The sequence below is a fragment of the Phodopus roborovskii genome, unplaced genomic scaffold, assembly GCF_943737965.1.
Source record: "Phodopus roborovskii unplaced genomic scaffold, PHOROB, whole genome shotgun sequence".
Classification (NCBI taxonomy): Eukaryota; Metazoa; Chordata; class Mammalia; order Rodentia; family Cricetidae; genus Phodopus; species Phodopus roborovskii.
In genome coordinates, this window is record NW_026126480.1 from 59,887,519 (window position 1) to 59,906,191 (window position 18,673).

At 37.6% G+C, this 18,673-nt stretch overlaps 1 protein-coding gene across 2 annotated transcripts in view; it reads right to left on the reverse strand.

Annotated features, from left to right (window-relative positions):
- Positions 1 to 18,673, reverse strand: part of Zfp91 (ZFP91 zinc finger protein, atypical E3 ubiquitin ligase) — a 38,013-nt gene that overhangs the window by 6,626 nt on the left and 12,714 nt on the right. The window contains exons 3-9 of one of the 2 annotated variants that reach the window (XM_051194018.1): positions 9,512 to 9,718; positions 9,225 to 9,261; positions 8,604 to 8,705; positions 7,540 to 7,674; positions 6,638 to 6,688; positions 5,794 to 5,872; positions 4,587 to 4,701 (exon numbers count right to left, since the gene is read on the reverse strand). In XM_051194018.1, the coding sequence (XP_051049975.1) occupies positions 4,587 to 4,701; positions 5,794 to 5,872; positions 6,638 to 6,688; positions 7,540 to 7,674; positions 8,604 to 8,705; positions 9,225 to 9,261; positions 9,512 to 9,718 (726 nt within the window). Of the gene's footprint in view, positions 1 to 4,586; positions 4,702 to 5,793; positions 5,873 to 6,637; positions 6,689 to 7,539; positions 7,675 to 8,603; positions 8,709 to 9,224; positions 9,262 to 9,511; positions 9,719 to 18,673 lie in introns of both variants that reach the window. The other variant, XM_051194017.1, reaches the window with a different exon arrangement.

The following is an 18,673-nucleotide window of genomic DNA, read 5'->3' on the forward strand; positions in this document are numbered from 1 at the left end:
TATTCAGCAGGGAAGGAAAATGAAATTTGCAAGGAAATTGATGGGAGTAGAAAATATATCAAGTGGGGTGACCCAGATTCACAAAGACAAAAATTCTCTAACACTTGTGGTTCCTAGCTCCAAATCTTGAGATAGAAGTGTATAAACTGGAGTAACCGGGCTAGTCCCAGAACTTAGGAGACAGAGTCAGCCAGATGACTTCTCCTTCTCTTCTTTTTCTTTTTTCAAGACATGGTTGCTCTGTAGGTTTGGAGACTGTCCTGGAACTCTCTTTCAAGACCAGGATGGCCTCGAACTCACTGAGATTCGCCTGCCTTTATTTCCCTAGTGCTGGGATTAAAGGTGTGCAATACCACCGCCCACCCAGATCTCTTCTATTAAACCAACCTGGTCTACATAGTGAATTCTGGGTCAACTAGGGCTACATAGTTAACCTTGCCTCAAAAAACCAAAACAAACCCACCCAAATCAAAAAGCTAGGTATAAATAAGAAAACCAGACCCTTAGTCCCAGTTTCAAATCTTGAACAAATTGCTTAGGATTTTGTGGCTGTTTAGAGAATGGTCTCCATAAGCTCACACATTTGAATGTCTGTTTCCCAACTGGAGAACAATTCAGGAAGGATCAGGAGGTGTGTCCTTGCTGGAAAAGACTCAATGGGGGTGAGCTTTGAGGTTTCAAAGACCCAAGCCAGGAACAGTCTATTGGCCTGCAACTTGTGTATCAGATATGAGCTCTCAGCTACTTCCCCAGCAACATGACTGCCTGCTGCCACATTCCCAGACATGATAATGGACTAACACTCTAACTTTGTAAGCAAGCTCCCAAATTAAATGCTTTTCTTTAATAAAAATTGCATTGACCACGGTGTCTCCTCCCAGCAAAAGAAGAGTTATTTTAACAGACATTAAGTGCATTTTCCATCGGATTTATTCTTTAAAATATCCATCACAGATTGTGGACAATGTTCACATTAAAAAAAAAAAAAAAAAAAAAAAAAAAAAAAAAAACAAAACAAAACAATATAGCTAAACTGGGCAGTGGTGGCGCAAGCCATCATTCCCAGCACTCTGTGAATTCGAGGCCAGCCTGATCTACTGAGCCTCCAAAGCTACCAAGAAACCCTGTTTCCCTGTTTTGAAAAAAACCAACCAACCAACCAACCAACCAACCAACCAACCAACCAACCAACCAACCACAACAAAAACAAGTTGATTTATATCTAAAACAGTAAAAAACATACCATTTCTGGCTGAATGATGGCCAGATAGTATTTCAAACGAATGCAAATGTCATTTGCATTTCTTTATCTTATTTGCTACCCTGTATCTTCTGCACAATTCAAGTATTTCCTCCTTTCATTGTAACTCCCTTCCTCACCTCAAGTTTCATAGGACTTAAATAAATCTAGCATAGTGTAGAATCAATGACATAAAGGATCACTGTACTGTTTCTACTACTTGGTCAGGGAGCCAATGGACAAAGACACGTTGAATAATTTGTTTAGTAACTACTACAGTTTTTATTCAATTTAAAACTACTTGACGTACAAACGTGTAAATAAGTCAATAAGTGTTCTTTCCCAAGTAGCTTTAACATGTGAACCAACTAGATACATAAGTGGTTCACTCAGCTATGTTTTTCCTCAAATTTAAACAAACACAGCAATCACCTTGGAGATACTAATGAATATGTTGATTCATCACATATAAGAGAATGCTAGCAAAAACCCAAATGGTGCCAATGCCGACTATTCTGTGTTGTATACTACATTTCTATAGGAACAACATCACTCAGATGTCACTCTTAAAAGTCTTAAAAGAAATATTCTGAAGCCAGCTTCAAATATTTCAGTTTCCATGGAGTACAGAAAATGTGTAGGGCACCTACTTGATAAGTTACATTAACAAAGAGGGGTGGGGTCCTGCATATACTAATTTCCAAAGGAAAAGATAACACTCTGAAATTATATTAACCAAATATAAATATTTGAACCAGAAAACATTTAAAATGTTTCTCATAGTAGATTTGTGATATTTAGCTAAAATAGGTCTAAGCTGGCAGTCAGGAAGATTTTCAGTGAGACAAAAACAGTACAGAGGGAGAAAAAAAATGTATAGCATATATTTAGGGAACAAACAGCATGGTTTTCTTTTTTAATTTTTTAAATTGATATAGTATAACAAGATTATAGACTTTGGGGAAAGTTAATACACAAGTTTTGTGAGAATTCATTCCGCTAATAGTTTTCGAGGTACCAACCCCCTTTGGGAGAGGCCTCAAATGCTATGTGTGGACTGGGAAGCAAGCTGTCTCTTGGGTGCTGGTCTCTAATTTGTCATTCTACTTTGTTGTTTGTGGGTGATCACCAATAAATACCCGACTTCCCTTTATTCTGGGCTCTCATGTACTCTTACAATCATTCAACACAATTTGGTGTCCATGTGGCCAGAACACCAAAGGCCCCAAAGTGGCAAACTGCCCCCAAAGTAGGCGCCCTATGTATTTCCACAGCACCTCAGAGCTCTCAGGCTCACCGGGTTAAGTGTACTGCCCCTGACTCCCTGCTGTGTTGGCAGACAGCTGGAACTTGTCCTAGTGGCTGCATGTCCCCTTTGCTCAAAGCCCCACTTCTACTTGCATCCGCACCTGAAATGGACTCCATCTGCCTTCCTGCCCCCAGACAGCTCCAGGGGCCGGTACCTAAAGTTTATTGGCTGAATGAGTTCCCACAACACATAAGAGTTCATACTTGCTATGTTGCAAGTTCTTTATAATATATAGAAACACATTATCTCATTTCATCTTGTTCTCTGTACTTTATAGTTAAGGAAAAGTGAAAAGCCAAGTAACTTAGTTAAGTGAGAGTATGTATATCATTATCAGGAGGGTCATTTTTTTTCAAGGGAAATTTTTAGTCTCACCGTCGAAGACTGAGGAGAGAATGTATGAAATTATCAGGTGTGAGATATATCCATTTAGGATTATATAGTATTAACAGGTGACTCAATTTATGCTGAAAGCAGAATTTCATTAAGATTGTCAGTGGCTGAATATGGGTCTCAGCCAGAAGGACTGAGCAGTCTAAGGGACCTCAGACAGTGGAACCAGGATGTATTCCTGGTGCACAAAAGGACCTTGTGAACACATCCCCCATGGAGGGATACTGCCTTAACCTAGAGACAGGAGAGAAGTCCTAGTCCCTACTTCAAATGACTCGACAGATTTACATGACTCCACCTGGACAGCATTGCCCTACATTGTAATTGGGGTGGGGAGATGGGAGGGGAAGGTGGTCAGGGTGCATGTGAGGGGGCAGAGAGGGTAAGAGGGAGGGGGAGGGAGGGAGAGGGAACAGGTATCAACATGTAAAATAATTAAAAAAAAAAAAAAAGATTGTCAGTGGCTGTGAATAAATAGAATTTGAGCCTATTCTGTAATACATTATTAGTCAGCTTCTGTTTTTGAGTTGTTTCTATAGGAATTAGCAAACAAGTCCAGTAACCAGCTTTTATGAGGTCCACAGATATAACCATCTTGAGCTAATTAAAAGAAAAAATAAATTAAAGCAAACCCCCTTTACTTTTTAGATTTTCTCATTAATGTTCATTCTATTTTTATTCTCTAATAGCTACTTCCAAGTTTCTATCTTTGCTGATAAATATATACCTGAAGCAGAATTGGCAAACAGCTTAATTCTTCTAAACTTCTGGTTTCTTAGGTATAAAACACAGCTTAGTGGTGTTGAGTAGACATTAGCATAGCTATATGTTAAGTTCACAGCTGACACAGAATATATGTCTAGTAAAAGATCAATACTCTGAGTACAGATAGTAAAAGTCCTAAAGATCTAGCTGATGAATATTATCCTGTAATATTCATTTTTTAAAAATGTAAATTATTTAGTTTTGCATGAGTATGGTGTATATGAAGGACTGAAGTTGAAGTATGTCTTTTGGGAGCACTCTCCACTTCATTCTTTGAGGCAGGATTGCTCACAGAACCTAGAGTCAGTCAGACCGCCCTAGGGAAGCTATTTCCCAAGTGCTAGGATTATAGGAAGCCACCTGCCTGGTCCTAGAGAATCTGATCTCTGGTCTTCATGCTTGTGGGGCAAACACTTTATCCCAACAACATGGTTATTCCAAGAATAGAAAAATCAGTGAGCACCAATCCCAATACCTGGGAAACTATGGCAGAATTAGTGGGAGTATGAGGCCAGACTGTTCTCCATAGTGAATTTCAGGACAGCCAAGACTTGTTAATGAAAACTGATACCTCCTCTATATCTGCTTTTAAAACAGGTTCAATTTACATAGTCCAGTCTGGCTTGGAATTCAAACTCCTCCTTTAAGTTTCTTAGTGCTGGGATTATAGATGTGTGTGACCAAGTCCAACTCAAAAATGGCATATTTAAATTTTTGTATGTTTATATTAACACTTATTTTCCTAATTTTCTTCCATGCTTGTCAGATTAGGCCCTTTTAAGAAGACTTGTACTAGAAAAATCTTGGTTCATTACCAGACTATATGCCCAAACTACAGTTCTCTTGGCTACATGATAAACCTTTTACTTAGATATGTACCTGTATGATGTTTGGCATGTCGCAGAAGTTGTTTCTGGAGCCTGAAGAGTCGTCCACAGGAGGGATGGGGACATACATATTTTTTTTTCAGCAAATGCTGGTATTTAATGTGGTGCTAAAAAGCAAAAGGAGAGTGAAAAGGAAAAGTAAGTTTTCTCAGCATTTTCATTTTTTTTTTTTTCCAAATCAACTAAAAGTACTTAAGGAAAACTAGAGTAAAATGGTAAAGAACATACGGTATGACCTGAATTCCAATCTGCACCTGTCACTCAGTAGCAATATGATCTTAGATATAAGTAAACATTTTAAGTTTTAGTTTTCATTCGTAAAATAAAAATACAATAATGGGTATATCAAATGGCACATGACAAAACTCAAAAAACAGTAGCTACACTTACTGTAACAGAACCATTTCTTGCCAGACTTGTACATACACAGAAACCCAGGCAATTAATTATCTATTCAGTTAAAGAAAACCTTAGATCTAAAATTTTTAAAAAAATCACTTTTGTATTAGTTTGTACTATCTCAAAGAAATTGCTAGTTTGAATGCTTTATTCATTTTATCCTAATATATATTAAAGTTAAAATTTATTATTCTGTGTCTTTGTGTATTATTACAATGATCTGTTGAAGAGGGATTCTTCATGCCATTTTGGGACATATTGTAACACTGTAAAAATTCAAGAAAATTCCTGTACTTTGGCTCAGGATTTTTAGTTCTTCATTAGTATTTCTTTAATAGAATGAACTAAGGTTTAATTGTATCTGCCAAGGTTCCTGTGTTAAAAACTTAATTCTTTAATGCAATCATGCTGAGTTATGTTTATGTGTTTTGTCCTCACAAATAGATGAAAGTTGTTAACAGGGTGAACTCAGATTCTTCAGGCTTCCTTCTTGTCCTTAGTCTTATACTCTGTAGAAAAGTAAGAAGACCCCTCCCCCCACCTGCCAGTACCACACTCTTAAGACTTCTAAGGGACTCAGATCAAAAGCCAATACATTTATTTGTTCTTTAAATTACTAGTCTCTGTTACCCTATTAAAGAAGTATAAGTGTAGTAAAGATGATTTATGCAATTTTATACTTAGGAATATTTTTCTTCATATTTTATGTCAGAATTTACAAATGGCACACAAATTGACATCTTAGGAGGCAAGTAATGGACACTGCATGAAAGACTGTCATGTGTAACAACTTCACTGACCTGTAAATAGCGAGGGTGAGCAAGAACAGTCCCACATCCTTCCATCTCACAACGCACATACTGGATTGGAGGTTTTTTTCTATTAACATTAACAAAATGTCAGAAAAATTAGCAAGAGAAGTGATATTCTATATATAGTGTGATAATAGATGTCTCATATAAATTAAAATATCTATAGTGATACATAGGTAATGGGAGATGTCATTCTGTATATGTGTCTCATATTAATTAATGAATAAAGCACTGTTGGCCAACAGGAAAGCAAGATAGGCAGGACTAGGAGTCAAGGAAGATTCGAGGAGGAGGTAGGAAGAGTTTCAAAATGTAGGACCATGAGGGTAGAACACTAGGACTTCTCTCTGGTAAGATAAGACCACGTGGAAATAATTAGATTGATAGAAATGGGTTAATATGTAAGACAGAGCTAGCCAATAATAAATGCTAGTAACTGGCCAACAGAATTATTTCTAATACAGTATCTCTGTGTGTTATTTGGGGCTGGCGTGGATGTGGGCCCAGGCCATCGGAAAAAATGCACGTAATACATATGTTTCATAAAATTATTAAACTGCCAAGTGTTTGATAGTTTAAAAAGAGCATAAGGTAGCAAGCTATAAAAAGGTAAACAGTACTGAGGATTTATTTCAGATGACTCAGCATCCAGCACTGAGAATGAAAACACCATCTGTGCATCATGAACATAAACCACATTTCTAAAAGTTTCAATAAGCCACACCTTCTTTGTTTAAGAATGTTAAATTAGTCAAACACCTACCAACGACCTAAGGTATAAAAACAAACAAACCAAACAAAAACAAAACAAAACAAAAGCAAAATGCCTCACCTCCTTTTGGGCAACCGTGGACTTTTGTCATCTTTTCTCCTTCTCCCTCTCCTATAATTTAAGAAAGAACAGTTAACTAAATATTCTAGATGGAAGCTAATATAGATAAGGATGGCTGGAGCATATTCTAGGGACCAAAGAATAGCTGGTAGACACAGGCCATAACCAATAACACACACAGACACACAAAACAAAAGCAAAGCATCTGGCCACTAAGCCAGATTTACTCTGAGGTAATTCCACTCAAATTATTCTTTATCTTAGAAAAGTAAGCTAGGCATTACTATGGAATATCTGGCTAAATTTCAATGTTATTACTTGAAGGCTAGTTATAGTAAAGAGTTTATCATCTAATGCAACTAATTAAAAATGACAATCAAGAAGCTAATAAAACATTCTTATTTCTACTACAAAGTGTGTGCCACAAAGAAAGATTTTACAGAATCAAGGCTTCTGCTTCATTTAACTTATTTGTTAGTTTTTGAGGACACATATTTGAGATTTTTTTCTGGCTTTCTTATTCCCTCTGTATCCCTATAAATACTGTCTTTTGCTCATTTGGACTTACTAATATATTGCTTTAGAGTAATACAAAACCAACACCAAAACAACCTTCCAAGCTTCTGAGAAGTTGTGCCAAAGAAACTCTATGTTGCTTAACATCAGCATTTTACACATTCGTACATCCATTTCATGTGTTTGGGTTTTTTTTTATTTGAGAGAGGGTCTCATTATGTAGCCCTGGTTTGTCTCTGTCTCCCAAATGCTGGGATTAAATGTATCAGGCCTCATGCCTGAATGTGTGTGCACGCCCACGAAGGCACTCACATGTAACTTGAAGCCTGTCTACTAGTGGTTTTAAGGAAGGCTTCCACTTTAGTAGTATACAACTGCCTACTCACTTCCTAGGAGGCTCCTCATCTTCCCTAATTTCATTCTCTTCTTCTTTCACCTCTACTTCTACTTCCACTTTAATTTCTTTCTTTTCTTTCTCTTCTTTCACCTTCCCTGATTTTCTCCGTGGCTTTGGGGTTTCCCTGAAAAAAGAAAAACATTTCAACACAAATATTCTAACAAAGCCTCCATTACAGACAGTGTTATAACACCAGGTTAAAACTTAAGGTTTATCATTATGTCATTATTCTAAAGCTGTGATCCTCAGCTTACAAACCACAACCTCCTATCAGTTGTCCACACCTTCACCCCACAGCAAAGATGCACACATATTATGCCCATGGGTGAATACTGATTCATACTGGCTAATTTTATGTCAACCTGACACAAGCCAGTCATGTGAAAGGAAAGAACCACAACTAAGAAAATGCTTCCACAAGACTATGCTGTAGGCAAGCCTGGAGGGTGTTTTCTTAACAGTGACACATGGGGGAGAACCCAGCCCATTGTGGATGTGACCAACCCTGGGCTGGTGGTACTGGAGTCTGTAAGAAGGCATGCTGAGGTAGCCATGATGAATAAGGCAGGAAGCAGCGCCCCACCATAGCCTCTGCATCTGCACCTGTCTCCAGGTTATAGTCCTGTTTGAGTTTCTGTCCTGACTTCCTTTGGTGAAGGTCGGTAAGTATGGAAGAGTAAGCTAAACAGACCTTTTCCTTCCCAATTTGCTTAGGTCATCAATGGTCATCATAGCAAAAGGCCAAACCATAGAAAAAAAATCAAATCTCACTATAGTTGTAAAGAGAAATAAAAGATATTGAGCGAAAACAATTCTAAACATTCCAGAAAACATTATTAAAACATGCACACATCTATTAAATAGTATAGTCAATATTAAAGGTCATTAGATCAAAGAGAAGGCTATATGAGAGAGTAAAATGTTATAGTTGCAAAACAACCATTCATTTAAAAATTATTTTTGTGCTTCTGTAATCTTGCAACAAAAATAAAGCAAATATATTCAGTATATTCCTATGTATTTTCTACTAGTATAGTAAAATTTCAAACATGCCTTTCAAGATGGGGCTTGTAGGTCTCATCTCTTGGGTCATCTTTGAATGGTATTTCCTCTTCACTGATTAACATCTCTTCTTCCTCCTCCTCTTCCTCATCACTACTACAAATAAACAAACAAATGATAAATTTTGGTTCCAAGGACTATTTAATAGGACTGAATTAGAATTCTGAGATACAGTAAAAAGTTCATATTATCCAAAATTTCCATCCTTATGATCTGATTGGACTACATCCTAAGCTCCTTTATTTTAAGCAATACTTAGAATTCAGACTACACAAATAAGATATAACATTTTAAGTAAAACGAGAAACAATTGCCCAATGGCATGAAGAGTTAGACAACTGACTTTGTAATTCTATGTCTGATAATGTGTTATATCATACAAGACTTAGCCAACATTAAATCACCAAAGTACCATGAAAACACTGGTAAGACAGAATAAGTTCACCCAAAGAAACTAAGTTTTATGTTTTATGGTCCATTTAAAATCAAATGTGGAATATTAAGTGTGTGATATATTAAAAATGTTAATTTAACAGCTCAAATAACAAATAAGAAGTCTCAGTCATTTAATGAAAATGAATAATCAAGAAATTTTTGAAATAAATTTTATACCTAATGCCACCGGGAGACTGATGTTCTTCTGGAACGTCTAGAAAATTAAAACAGAAATTTATTGAGAAACATGAGACATTACTCTTCATAGCTAAAGATTAAGTGATCACTGTAACTGTATGAAATAGTTCTCTAAATGGAGACTATTTGCAGCATATCTGAAACAAATCCCATCTATATTACTACCTGCCTGAAAATTAAAAACATGTAAGTAAATGCTCAGCAATACATTTAAGATTAAAGAACCAACTAGGTACTGGAGTAACCATACTGAATTTGTATCATACCATAATCAAGCTGATCTGTAATTGGTTCTGACTTGCAGACGAGTTGCAATGAACCAGTCTTGGACCTAGAGCTCCGAGTATTCTCAGTGTCTCGAAGGCGAGAGATAGATGTCCTGCTACTACTGCGCCAGCCACGGCTAGGTCTAGTTGCAGAAATGGAAACTTCCTGAGGGAGGATAGAATCATCTTCTTTCTCTTCCTTGGGATCTGATGAAAACATAATTTAAGTTTTTAGTTAACCAGTAAACAGCCACACATGTATGCACGCAAAAGATGTTTATTGAAATAAAAACAAGACAAGAAATAAAAGGGATTTCTTTTTTAGCTTTGTGGTGGAATGGCCCCCACAGGCTTATATATTTGAATGTTTTGTTAGAATGGATTGGCACTATTCGTGTTTTCTTGTTGGGGTTGGTGTGTCACTGGTGGGTGGGTTTTGGGGTTTCAAATGCTCAGCCAGCCCCAGTATCTCTCTGAGGATCTGGATGTAGAGCTCTCAGTCACTTTTCCAGTACCATGTATGCCTGCCTGCATGCTACCTCCCCTCTTGCCATGACAACAATGGCCTAAACCTCTGAACCTGTAAGCAAGCTCCAAGTAAATGCTTTCCTTTAGGTCATGGTGTTTCATCACAGCAATAGTACCTCTAAGACAAGTGTGGCAGGTAGGGTTAGTTTGATGGATAAATATTTTTGAGTTATTATTTGTTGTAAATATTGATAGTGAAGTAGAGTCAATTAAACATGTAGAAGAATAGAGTGATTAGGGCTATGATTGCTATTAGTGTAGCTACAATATAGTTGTTGTTTTTTAATATTTCAATAATAATAAGTCATTTGGGTGAAACTCCTGAGATAAAAGGAGGAACATGGATTAAGGTCAGTGAGACCATAAAAAATAAACACACCAAAAGCAATTGCCAACCAGAACTGAATGGTCACAACCTACTGCTGAAGACACCACACTCTGGCTGCAGGACAAAAATCAAGCTGGAAATGAATCAAGATGTTTTGCCTCCTGCTGACTCAATTTTACAGGGTTGAAAGGTACTAGGCATACTGCCCAGGAAAGTCAACAGTCTCATCCAGTTGTGAACTGTACATTCTACAATATTGCCCTACAATACTCTCAGGCAAGATGTACCCCTTTACATGCTCAACCTATTACTGTTGTTTTCCTAACCAGACATATGTCATATTTCTTTTATTTATATTTACATCTAGTGATTAGTGCTTTTACAGCCTTGATTAGACAAGCTTCTTTTTGCAGTGAGCAGTAGGTTAATACAGAATCTTCACTGACCAAAGGGCTGAGAATACATAATTACTGAGTGCTCAGGACTGTCCAGGACATCTATATCATCCAGTTCAAGGCTCAGGGAAGAGTGGAAGGAATGAAAGAATCAAATTACAGGAAGCTGTGCTATAAAATATTATGTCCTGAACCTGATATGACTGTTGCACTCATAAAAATCCACAGTGGCTGTAGTTATCTGCCGAAGACTGGGGTCTTCAATGTTAGGTTTCACCTGCCTCTAAGGAGGCAGTTAATGCTTGCTGGGAGGAGGCAGCCATATTGCCCTGTGACATAGCCATTCTATATGTTGCCCTTGTACCAATGCTCATGCAAGTAACCCTATTTGATATACGTGTATGTGTACACACACAGCCCCCACATTAAAGATGTACTTATCCTAATATTGCTACTCTATGTAAAATACTTTTCATTTCCAAATAGTACTTTACTTACTAAACATGCACGCAAAATAGACCCAAGAAATTGATTCATGGAATTCTAACCATTAGCTCTAAGTTAAATTGAGAAAGTGGTCCTAGCCCCCCCCCCCCCCCCCCCCCCCCAAAAAAAAAAAAAAACAGAACTAGGGGACTAGGGGAGGCAAAAAGAATGATAGTTCTGAATGCTTCAACAACTGTAATGTTGCAAAGAATTTCTTAAAAGGATTTTCCTAAAAGGAATGCCTTACCTAGTTGCTGAATTTTACTTAGAATCACACCATGAATTTAAATTCATCTATACAATAACCTCATGATAAAGTCTAGTTCCAGGATTGTTCCATTCAGGCTTTGTGGGACACAGTATACAGGTATAAAAATAATTTTATATTATCATCTATTTTCTCACATTTTTCAGCTGAATGAAGTGAGGTGGGTTATTCTCTTACAAACCACTGAAGATTATAGCACTAAGTATCCAGAGTACATATAGCTAGATTAAATAAAGGTAGTTTATATTTAGAAGTGAACCCACTTAGGCAGGAGGGCATTCTTTTAATAATTCCACATGGGAAAGTCTAAAAATAATGTTAATTTAAGGTAACATCAGACTGCATAAACATAAAATATAGCAAAACTGAAACAGTAGCAAAGTCTATTTAATAATAGCCCAAAAGAAAAATGACACCACAGGAAAAATTATGGCTTTCAACTCAATTCATTTACAATGATGTCAACATAGTAGTGCATGTCTTACTTATTATTCTGGCAATTATACAAATGTATGACAACAGACTGTATGATCATGGCAAGGTTTCAGGAAAATAGGCACTTTAACACACAGAGGTCAAGGTATTAGTAAAGTCAACTCTATCAGATTGTAAGGCTTAAGAGTAATCTTTGTAGATAGTGCTTTGTACTCTGGGTCCAACTGAATCTGCCTTTGGTAGCATCAAATCTCCTACTGAAAATATCTTTCCATTTGTGGTTCTAGCCTCAAGAATCCCAAATACAAAAAAGAAACAAAACAAAAAAGTAGGCTCAGAACTTAGTAGTTAATTCTAGCAAATATTTAAAAACAAAAAAAAAAAACCTTCAAACTTTCAAAAATATTAAAGAATACTCCCCAATTATATTATGACAGCATTACTTTAACACCAAAGCAAAAAACAAAGCCAACAACCCCCCCACCCCGCGCAAATCCCTACATACCAATCAATATTCTTTATACAGAAAATGCTGTGGCACATTTATGAGAATCAATATGTATTTTTGATATTCAAAATAAAACACGATGCATCAGTAGAATGAATAAATCCATTTCAGAAGATAGAGATGAACTGACAAAAGCAAACATACTTTCCTAAGGTACTTATAAACCTCAGGGGCAACACCACACTCAGTGGCAGAAACAAGTCTTCTATCTAAGCAGAAAGTCATGGATGACCTCTTCTTTACTTCTATTTAATACTTTACTAGAAGTTCAAGCCTCAACAATCAGGGAAAGAAAAACAAAGAAAAGCAAAGGTGGCATCCAAGCTGAGGGTTGGGGCTGGGGGGGGGGGGGAGGAAGAGAAATCACTATTATTACCTGAAGATTAAATGACCTTATATTCATACAGATTGATTGACTGGTATCTCCCTTGTAATAAATTCAGAAAGGTGTAGAATACAAGATCAATAAACATAATTCTGTCTTACATATATTACTAAATGAATAATCCTTAAAGGAAATTCAGAAAATGGTTCCCTTTTAAAAACAAGAGCAATAAGTATTGCTAAAAGGATCATCTTCCCAAAACAGATGTACAAATTTAATGTATCCAGATTTAAAAATTTAAAAATCCAGATTCTGTTAACCTGATCCTAAAATTCATATGAAAATCATGGAGTCTGAAAGTAGTTGAAACTGGGAAGGCTGTTTCTCAGAACCACAAAGCCAAAAGTTAAAGGAACCACGGTATGGTACTGACTAGCAAAATACTAAACATAGCCAATAAAATGAATTGAGACCTTAGATATAAACGAACACACACACACACACACACACACACACACCCCGACCCACACACCGACTGCACGACAACTGCTTTTCAATAAGGTTGTAAAACTGCTGGACGTAGGAATGGGCATTCTTGTGAACAAATGAATGTTATTGGGAAAAAACAGTATTTACATACAAAGAAGGAAGCTTGATTCTTAGCTCTTAAAAATTAAAATTAATTCAAAATATTCATATACATAAAATGTAAGAGATAACACTTAAAACCCTAAAACAATAAACAAAACCACACGCAAAGAAACTCAATATCAGTCATTTAATGAAGAGCAAATCAAAAGCCTGATACCATAATTTCATACTGACTAGGATGGTTATAAAAAGTGTTGGGAGAGAATTCAGAGAAACTGGAACCCTTGTACAATGCAAACAGACCTAAAACTGGGTAGGAAAACAGAAAATTCTCAACACATCAACACCAAATTATGTATGATCCAACAGGTCCTAGTTCACGTTATGATCTGAATGTAATGGGTCTTCCCCAAGGCAAAGATACTCAAAACTAAGCCTTTCAATTTCAATAACCTCAGTGCTGGGCCTTTAGAAGTAATAGAATCATAAATAAGAGCTCTAACTTAATGAATTCATGGCTTAGGAGGGTTAGGAAATGGGTCTTCCTCCTGGCTATTATAAAGCAATATTCCTTCATTGTAGTAATAAAGCAGCTGTCTACAGAACAGGAAAAGATTTTTACCAACCACACATCCCAAAGAACTCAATAAACTTGATGTAAAAAAAAAAAAACCCAAATGAGCTAAAAAAAAAAATGGTTTGAACACATAGAATTCTCAACTGGAAACTTAAATGGCCAAGAAACAAATGTTCAACAGTCTTAGCCATCAGGGAAATGTAAATCAAAACTACTTTGAGATTACATTTTACAACATCAGAATGGCTAAGTAACACTAGTGATCGTTCATATTAGCAAGGATGTGGAATAAGAGGAACACTCATTTATTGCTGGTGGGAGTGTAAACTTGTACAGCCACTATGGAAATCAATATGGTAATTTCTTAGAAAACTAAGATCCATCTACCTCAAGATCCAGCCATACCCCTCTTCAGCATATACCCAAAGGACACTGCATAAGGGCACTTGCTCAACTATATGCATTTCTGCTCTATTCCTAACCAGAAAGTGCAAACAACTTAGAGGTTTCTCAAGAGAACAGGTAAAGAAAATGTACATTTACATAACGGAGTATTACTCAACTGTTAAAAAGCACATCATGAAATATGTAGGGGATGGGAGTAGAAAAAAAACCAAAGCATCCTGAGGTAAACCAGAAAGATAAATATTGTATGTGTTCATTTATATATGAATATTAGCTATTAAGTAAATGAAAACGAAGCTATAATCCATATATCAAGAAAAGTTAGGTCTGGGAGAACACATGGATCTCCCTGGGAGAGGGAAATAAGATTTTTATGGGTGTATTGTAGGTGAGAGTGGGAGATGGGAATGGGAGGATTAGGTGGGGAGGGGGAGGAGAGATTGGTTGAAGAAATGAATGTAGGGAGAAACAGCTAGATTTGAGGGGCATCTGAGGGGTGGTATGGAAATCTAGAGCAGTAGAATTTCCTAAAATACATGATGGCAATCTAATGAAATTTCTAAATAGGGAGATGTAATCTCAACTAGCCCTTCTTATTACTAAATGAAGCATCCACTATTGGGAATTGCATTGCAGGTGAAAGGATCCCTTGGAAATCCCTAAAAACCTAGTCTTTTGACAACAGACTGCTCTCCTTATACTGTCAGCAAGGCCCCAATACTAAAGACAACTCCCATATACATCACTGAGTATGGAAACCATGAACTGGTACCTACATAGAACCTTCACCCCTCCCTATGTTCTAGTGTGTTTGGAATAGAAAGATACTCTGCAGGCTACCAAAAGAGAAATGCATACACTGATGGTGTCCTGCCTACCTGCAAAATTATGCTAGGATAGTGGTGGTACAAGTCTAGTGAGACTAATCAACCAATGTTTTCTTTGACTCAAGGCCCACTCCATGAGATAGAACCCACACCCAACACTGCCAATGTTTGGGTGACCAAGAACCACAGGATAGATAGTCCAATGACCTAGGGTAAAACCAAACACTACTGGTCTTAAAAAACACAATCATTCTTAATGATCTTTTGTTATACTCATAGATCAGTGCCTTAGGATTCGACCACCATCAGAGAAGTCTCCTCCTACAGCATATAAGAACAAATACCAAGCCAGACATTACACAGACAGACCTTGGGACACACAGCTCTAAATGGATGTCTCCATCAAATCCCTGCCCACAGAGTTCAGGGAACCCCAAGGAAGAAGAGACAGAAAGAGTTTAAGAGCTAGAGGGGATGGAGGACACCAGGAGAACAAGGCCTTGCTAAATCAATTTAACAAAAGTTACATGAATTCATAGGGACTGAAGGAACAAGCACAGGCCCTACATGGAATATGCACCAGGTCCCCTGAGGTATGTATTATTATAGCTTTCAGCTTTGAATTTTTATCTGACTTCTAAATGTGTGAATAGAGTGGGCCTGATTCTTGTGAAGCTCTTTTCCTTCTGTTGGTTTTCCTTGTCCAACTTCGATGTGATGGTTTTTGTTTTATTTCACTGTATTTGGTTGTTATCTCTTAGAAGTCTGTTTTTTTCTAATGAGAGACAGAAAGGGAATGGATATGGATAGTGTTCTGGTGGAAGCTTCACCCAGGCCATGGCACCTATACCCAAAGAGTCTGGGATATCCTGGTGGAAGCTTCACCCCACATTCCCTGGCATCCATCCATATACCCAAGGAGTCTGGGATGTTCTGGAAGTTTCATCCCAAGCCCCCTCTCCTATCTTTTTCCAAAACCTGCTATATCTCAGTCCACCAAAAGACCCCTCCCCCAGAAATGCTTAAGACTACCCCCATAGGGTAAACTGTCCCCCAGAAATCAGACTATGACTTTTTGGTCTCTCTTTTCCATCTGGGCTGGAAAATCATCTGGGAGTGTCCCATCCAATAAACATGGGCTTTTTCTAATTCAGTTTAATTGGGTCTGATTTGGATTACTCCATCAGCAGACAGGTTATCAGTGTGCAGAAACTTTTCAGATACTAGGGGAGTTGGGTAGGAACTGAGAGTAGAGGAAGGGGAACAAATCAGGATTTGTTGTATGAGGAAAGAATCTCTTTTTAATAATGGGAAAAATAATTAATTGTACCTCATTATAGGCCCAGAAACATAGGCCAAATGACAATGATGCAAACCTTTGAAACAAAAAGCCAAAATAAAGCTTCCCCTTTTAAAAATTTATTATTCTTTATTTTACATATCAATCCCAGTTCCCTCTCCCTCCTGTGCACTCCCCCCACCCCAAATGTAGGGTGCTGCTTTCCAGGAGGGGTCATCTAAATATGTCAAGTCATTTGGAGTAGGGATTAGGCTTTCTCTCCTACCTCTAGGTTAAGAGAGTATCCTTCCATGGGGAATTTGCTCCCAAAGTCCTTTTGTGCACCAGGGATACATCCTGGGTCCACTGTCAGAGATCCCTTAGACTGCTCATGCCTTCTAACTGAGACCCAGGTTCAAGGGCTCTGAGTCGGTTCAATGCTGGTTTCCCAGCTATCAGTCTGGGGGTCCATTAGCTTCCCCTTGTTCGGGTCAGCTGTGGGTTTCTGTAGCCTGGTCTTAACCCCTTTTCTTATCATTTCTCCCTCTCTGCAACTGGATTCCAGAAGCTCAGCTCAGTGTTTAGCTGTGGGTGTCTGCTTCTGTTTCCATCAGCTACTAGATGAGGGCTCTATGATGGCATGTAAGTTAGTTATTAATCTCATTATCAGGGAAGGGCATTTAAAGTAGCTTCTCCACTGTTGCTCACATTGTTAGTTGGGGTCATCCTTGTAGGTCTCTGGGCATTTTCTCTAGAGTCAGTTTTCTCTTCAAACCTATAATGGCTCCCTCTACTAGGGTATCTCTTTTTTTGTTGTTGTCTATTCATCCCCTGACTCAATCTTCCTGGTCCCACACGTTCTCCTCTCATTCCCTTCTCTTTCAAAGGATTGCCAGCCTATAATTCATACCGCCAGAGAAACTAGGATACAAGGAGGAACCTAACAGATTCATACAAGGTCCCAAACTGAAGGAGAATGGAACAAAATTTCCTGAGCATATTGGGAGTGGGGGGGGGGCAGTGAGTAGAGAGGGAATTAGGAGAAATCTTTCCTTTAGTAAATTGTTTTCTCAGGAGTTATATCAAACAAATGCTTTATTGAAATGGTATAGTATCACAATTCATGATGTTCAAAATGTGTAAATAACCCAAATATTTATCATCAACAAAAGGTTGTGTACCTAAACTATGAGTATTTTTCTGTCTACTGATCAAATAAATGGCAAACACAAGGAAGAAAAATTTATCTTTGTTCAATTCCTAATTATAGTAGTCAGGCCTCATCCCCTCAGCCTTCAAGACATTGTGAGAAGTGGAGGACCAAACACTGAAAAACATGATCCTTAAAAAAGGATGCAATAGACACCAGACAGAAAAGTTAAACATATAATTCTGGTTATATGAATGCTGGGAGATGTCATTTTGTAAATATGTTCCTCTTATTGGCTAATGTTGGCCAATAGGATAACAATATAGGAGGGACTAGGAGACAAGGAGGATTCTGGAAGATGTAGTAGAGGGGAGTGGAAATGTAGGACCAAGAGGAGTAAGAGGTCAGGACCCTTTCTCTGGTAAGATAAGACCATATCAAAACACTTAGATTGATAGAAATGAGTTAATAGCTAAGACAGAGCTAGCCAAAAAGAAGTTTAGCCATTGGCCAACAGCTTTATAACTAATAGAATCTCTCTGTGTTAGTTTGGAACTGACACGACAACTGGGACAAGGCTGATAGGAAACTGCTCATAACAAAATGGTGCCTACGATGTGGGTACTAAGAACTTCCATTTAAAACTCAACAAAAGCTTAAAAAGTGATTTTAAAAACAGAGATAGACAATGCTACAGGGTTCCTGCTTCATGGAAGAGTCTGCCAGACATTCTCCAGGACACAGAAAAGTGACTGACAAACTGCCAATACAGTTTAAAGTTTCCTGCTTTGCTGAGTAGTCTGCCAGATACACTATGGCCTATGGGCTGAAGATGGAAGATTAAAGAAGAACTTCAGGTGACTGACCAGGCGAGTTGTCTCTGTCAGCTCTAGAATTTATATATTATCCTTCTGTGGTCTTTGAAGGAGTTGAAGACAGAGAGTTATGGTTTTCCTTAGTTAGGATTAGTTACATATAAGACTTTAGACTCACAAAGATAGGCTACATGATGGAATATTTTCTTTAAATCTTGCTAAATGTTAATGAACTAAATATTGTC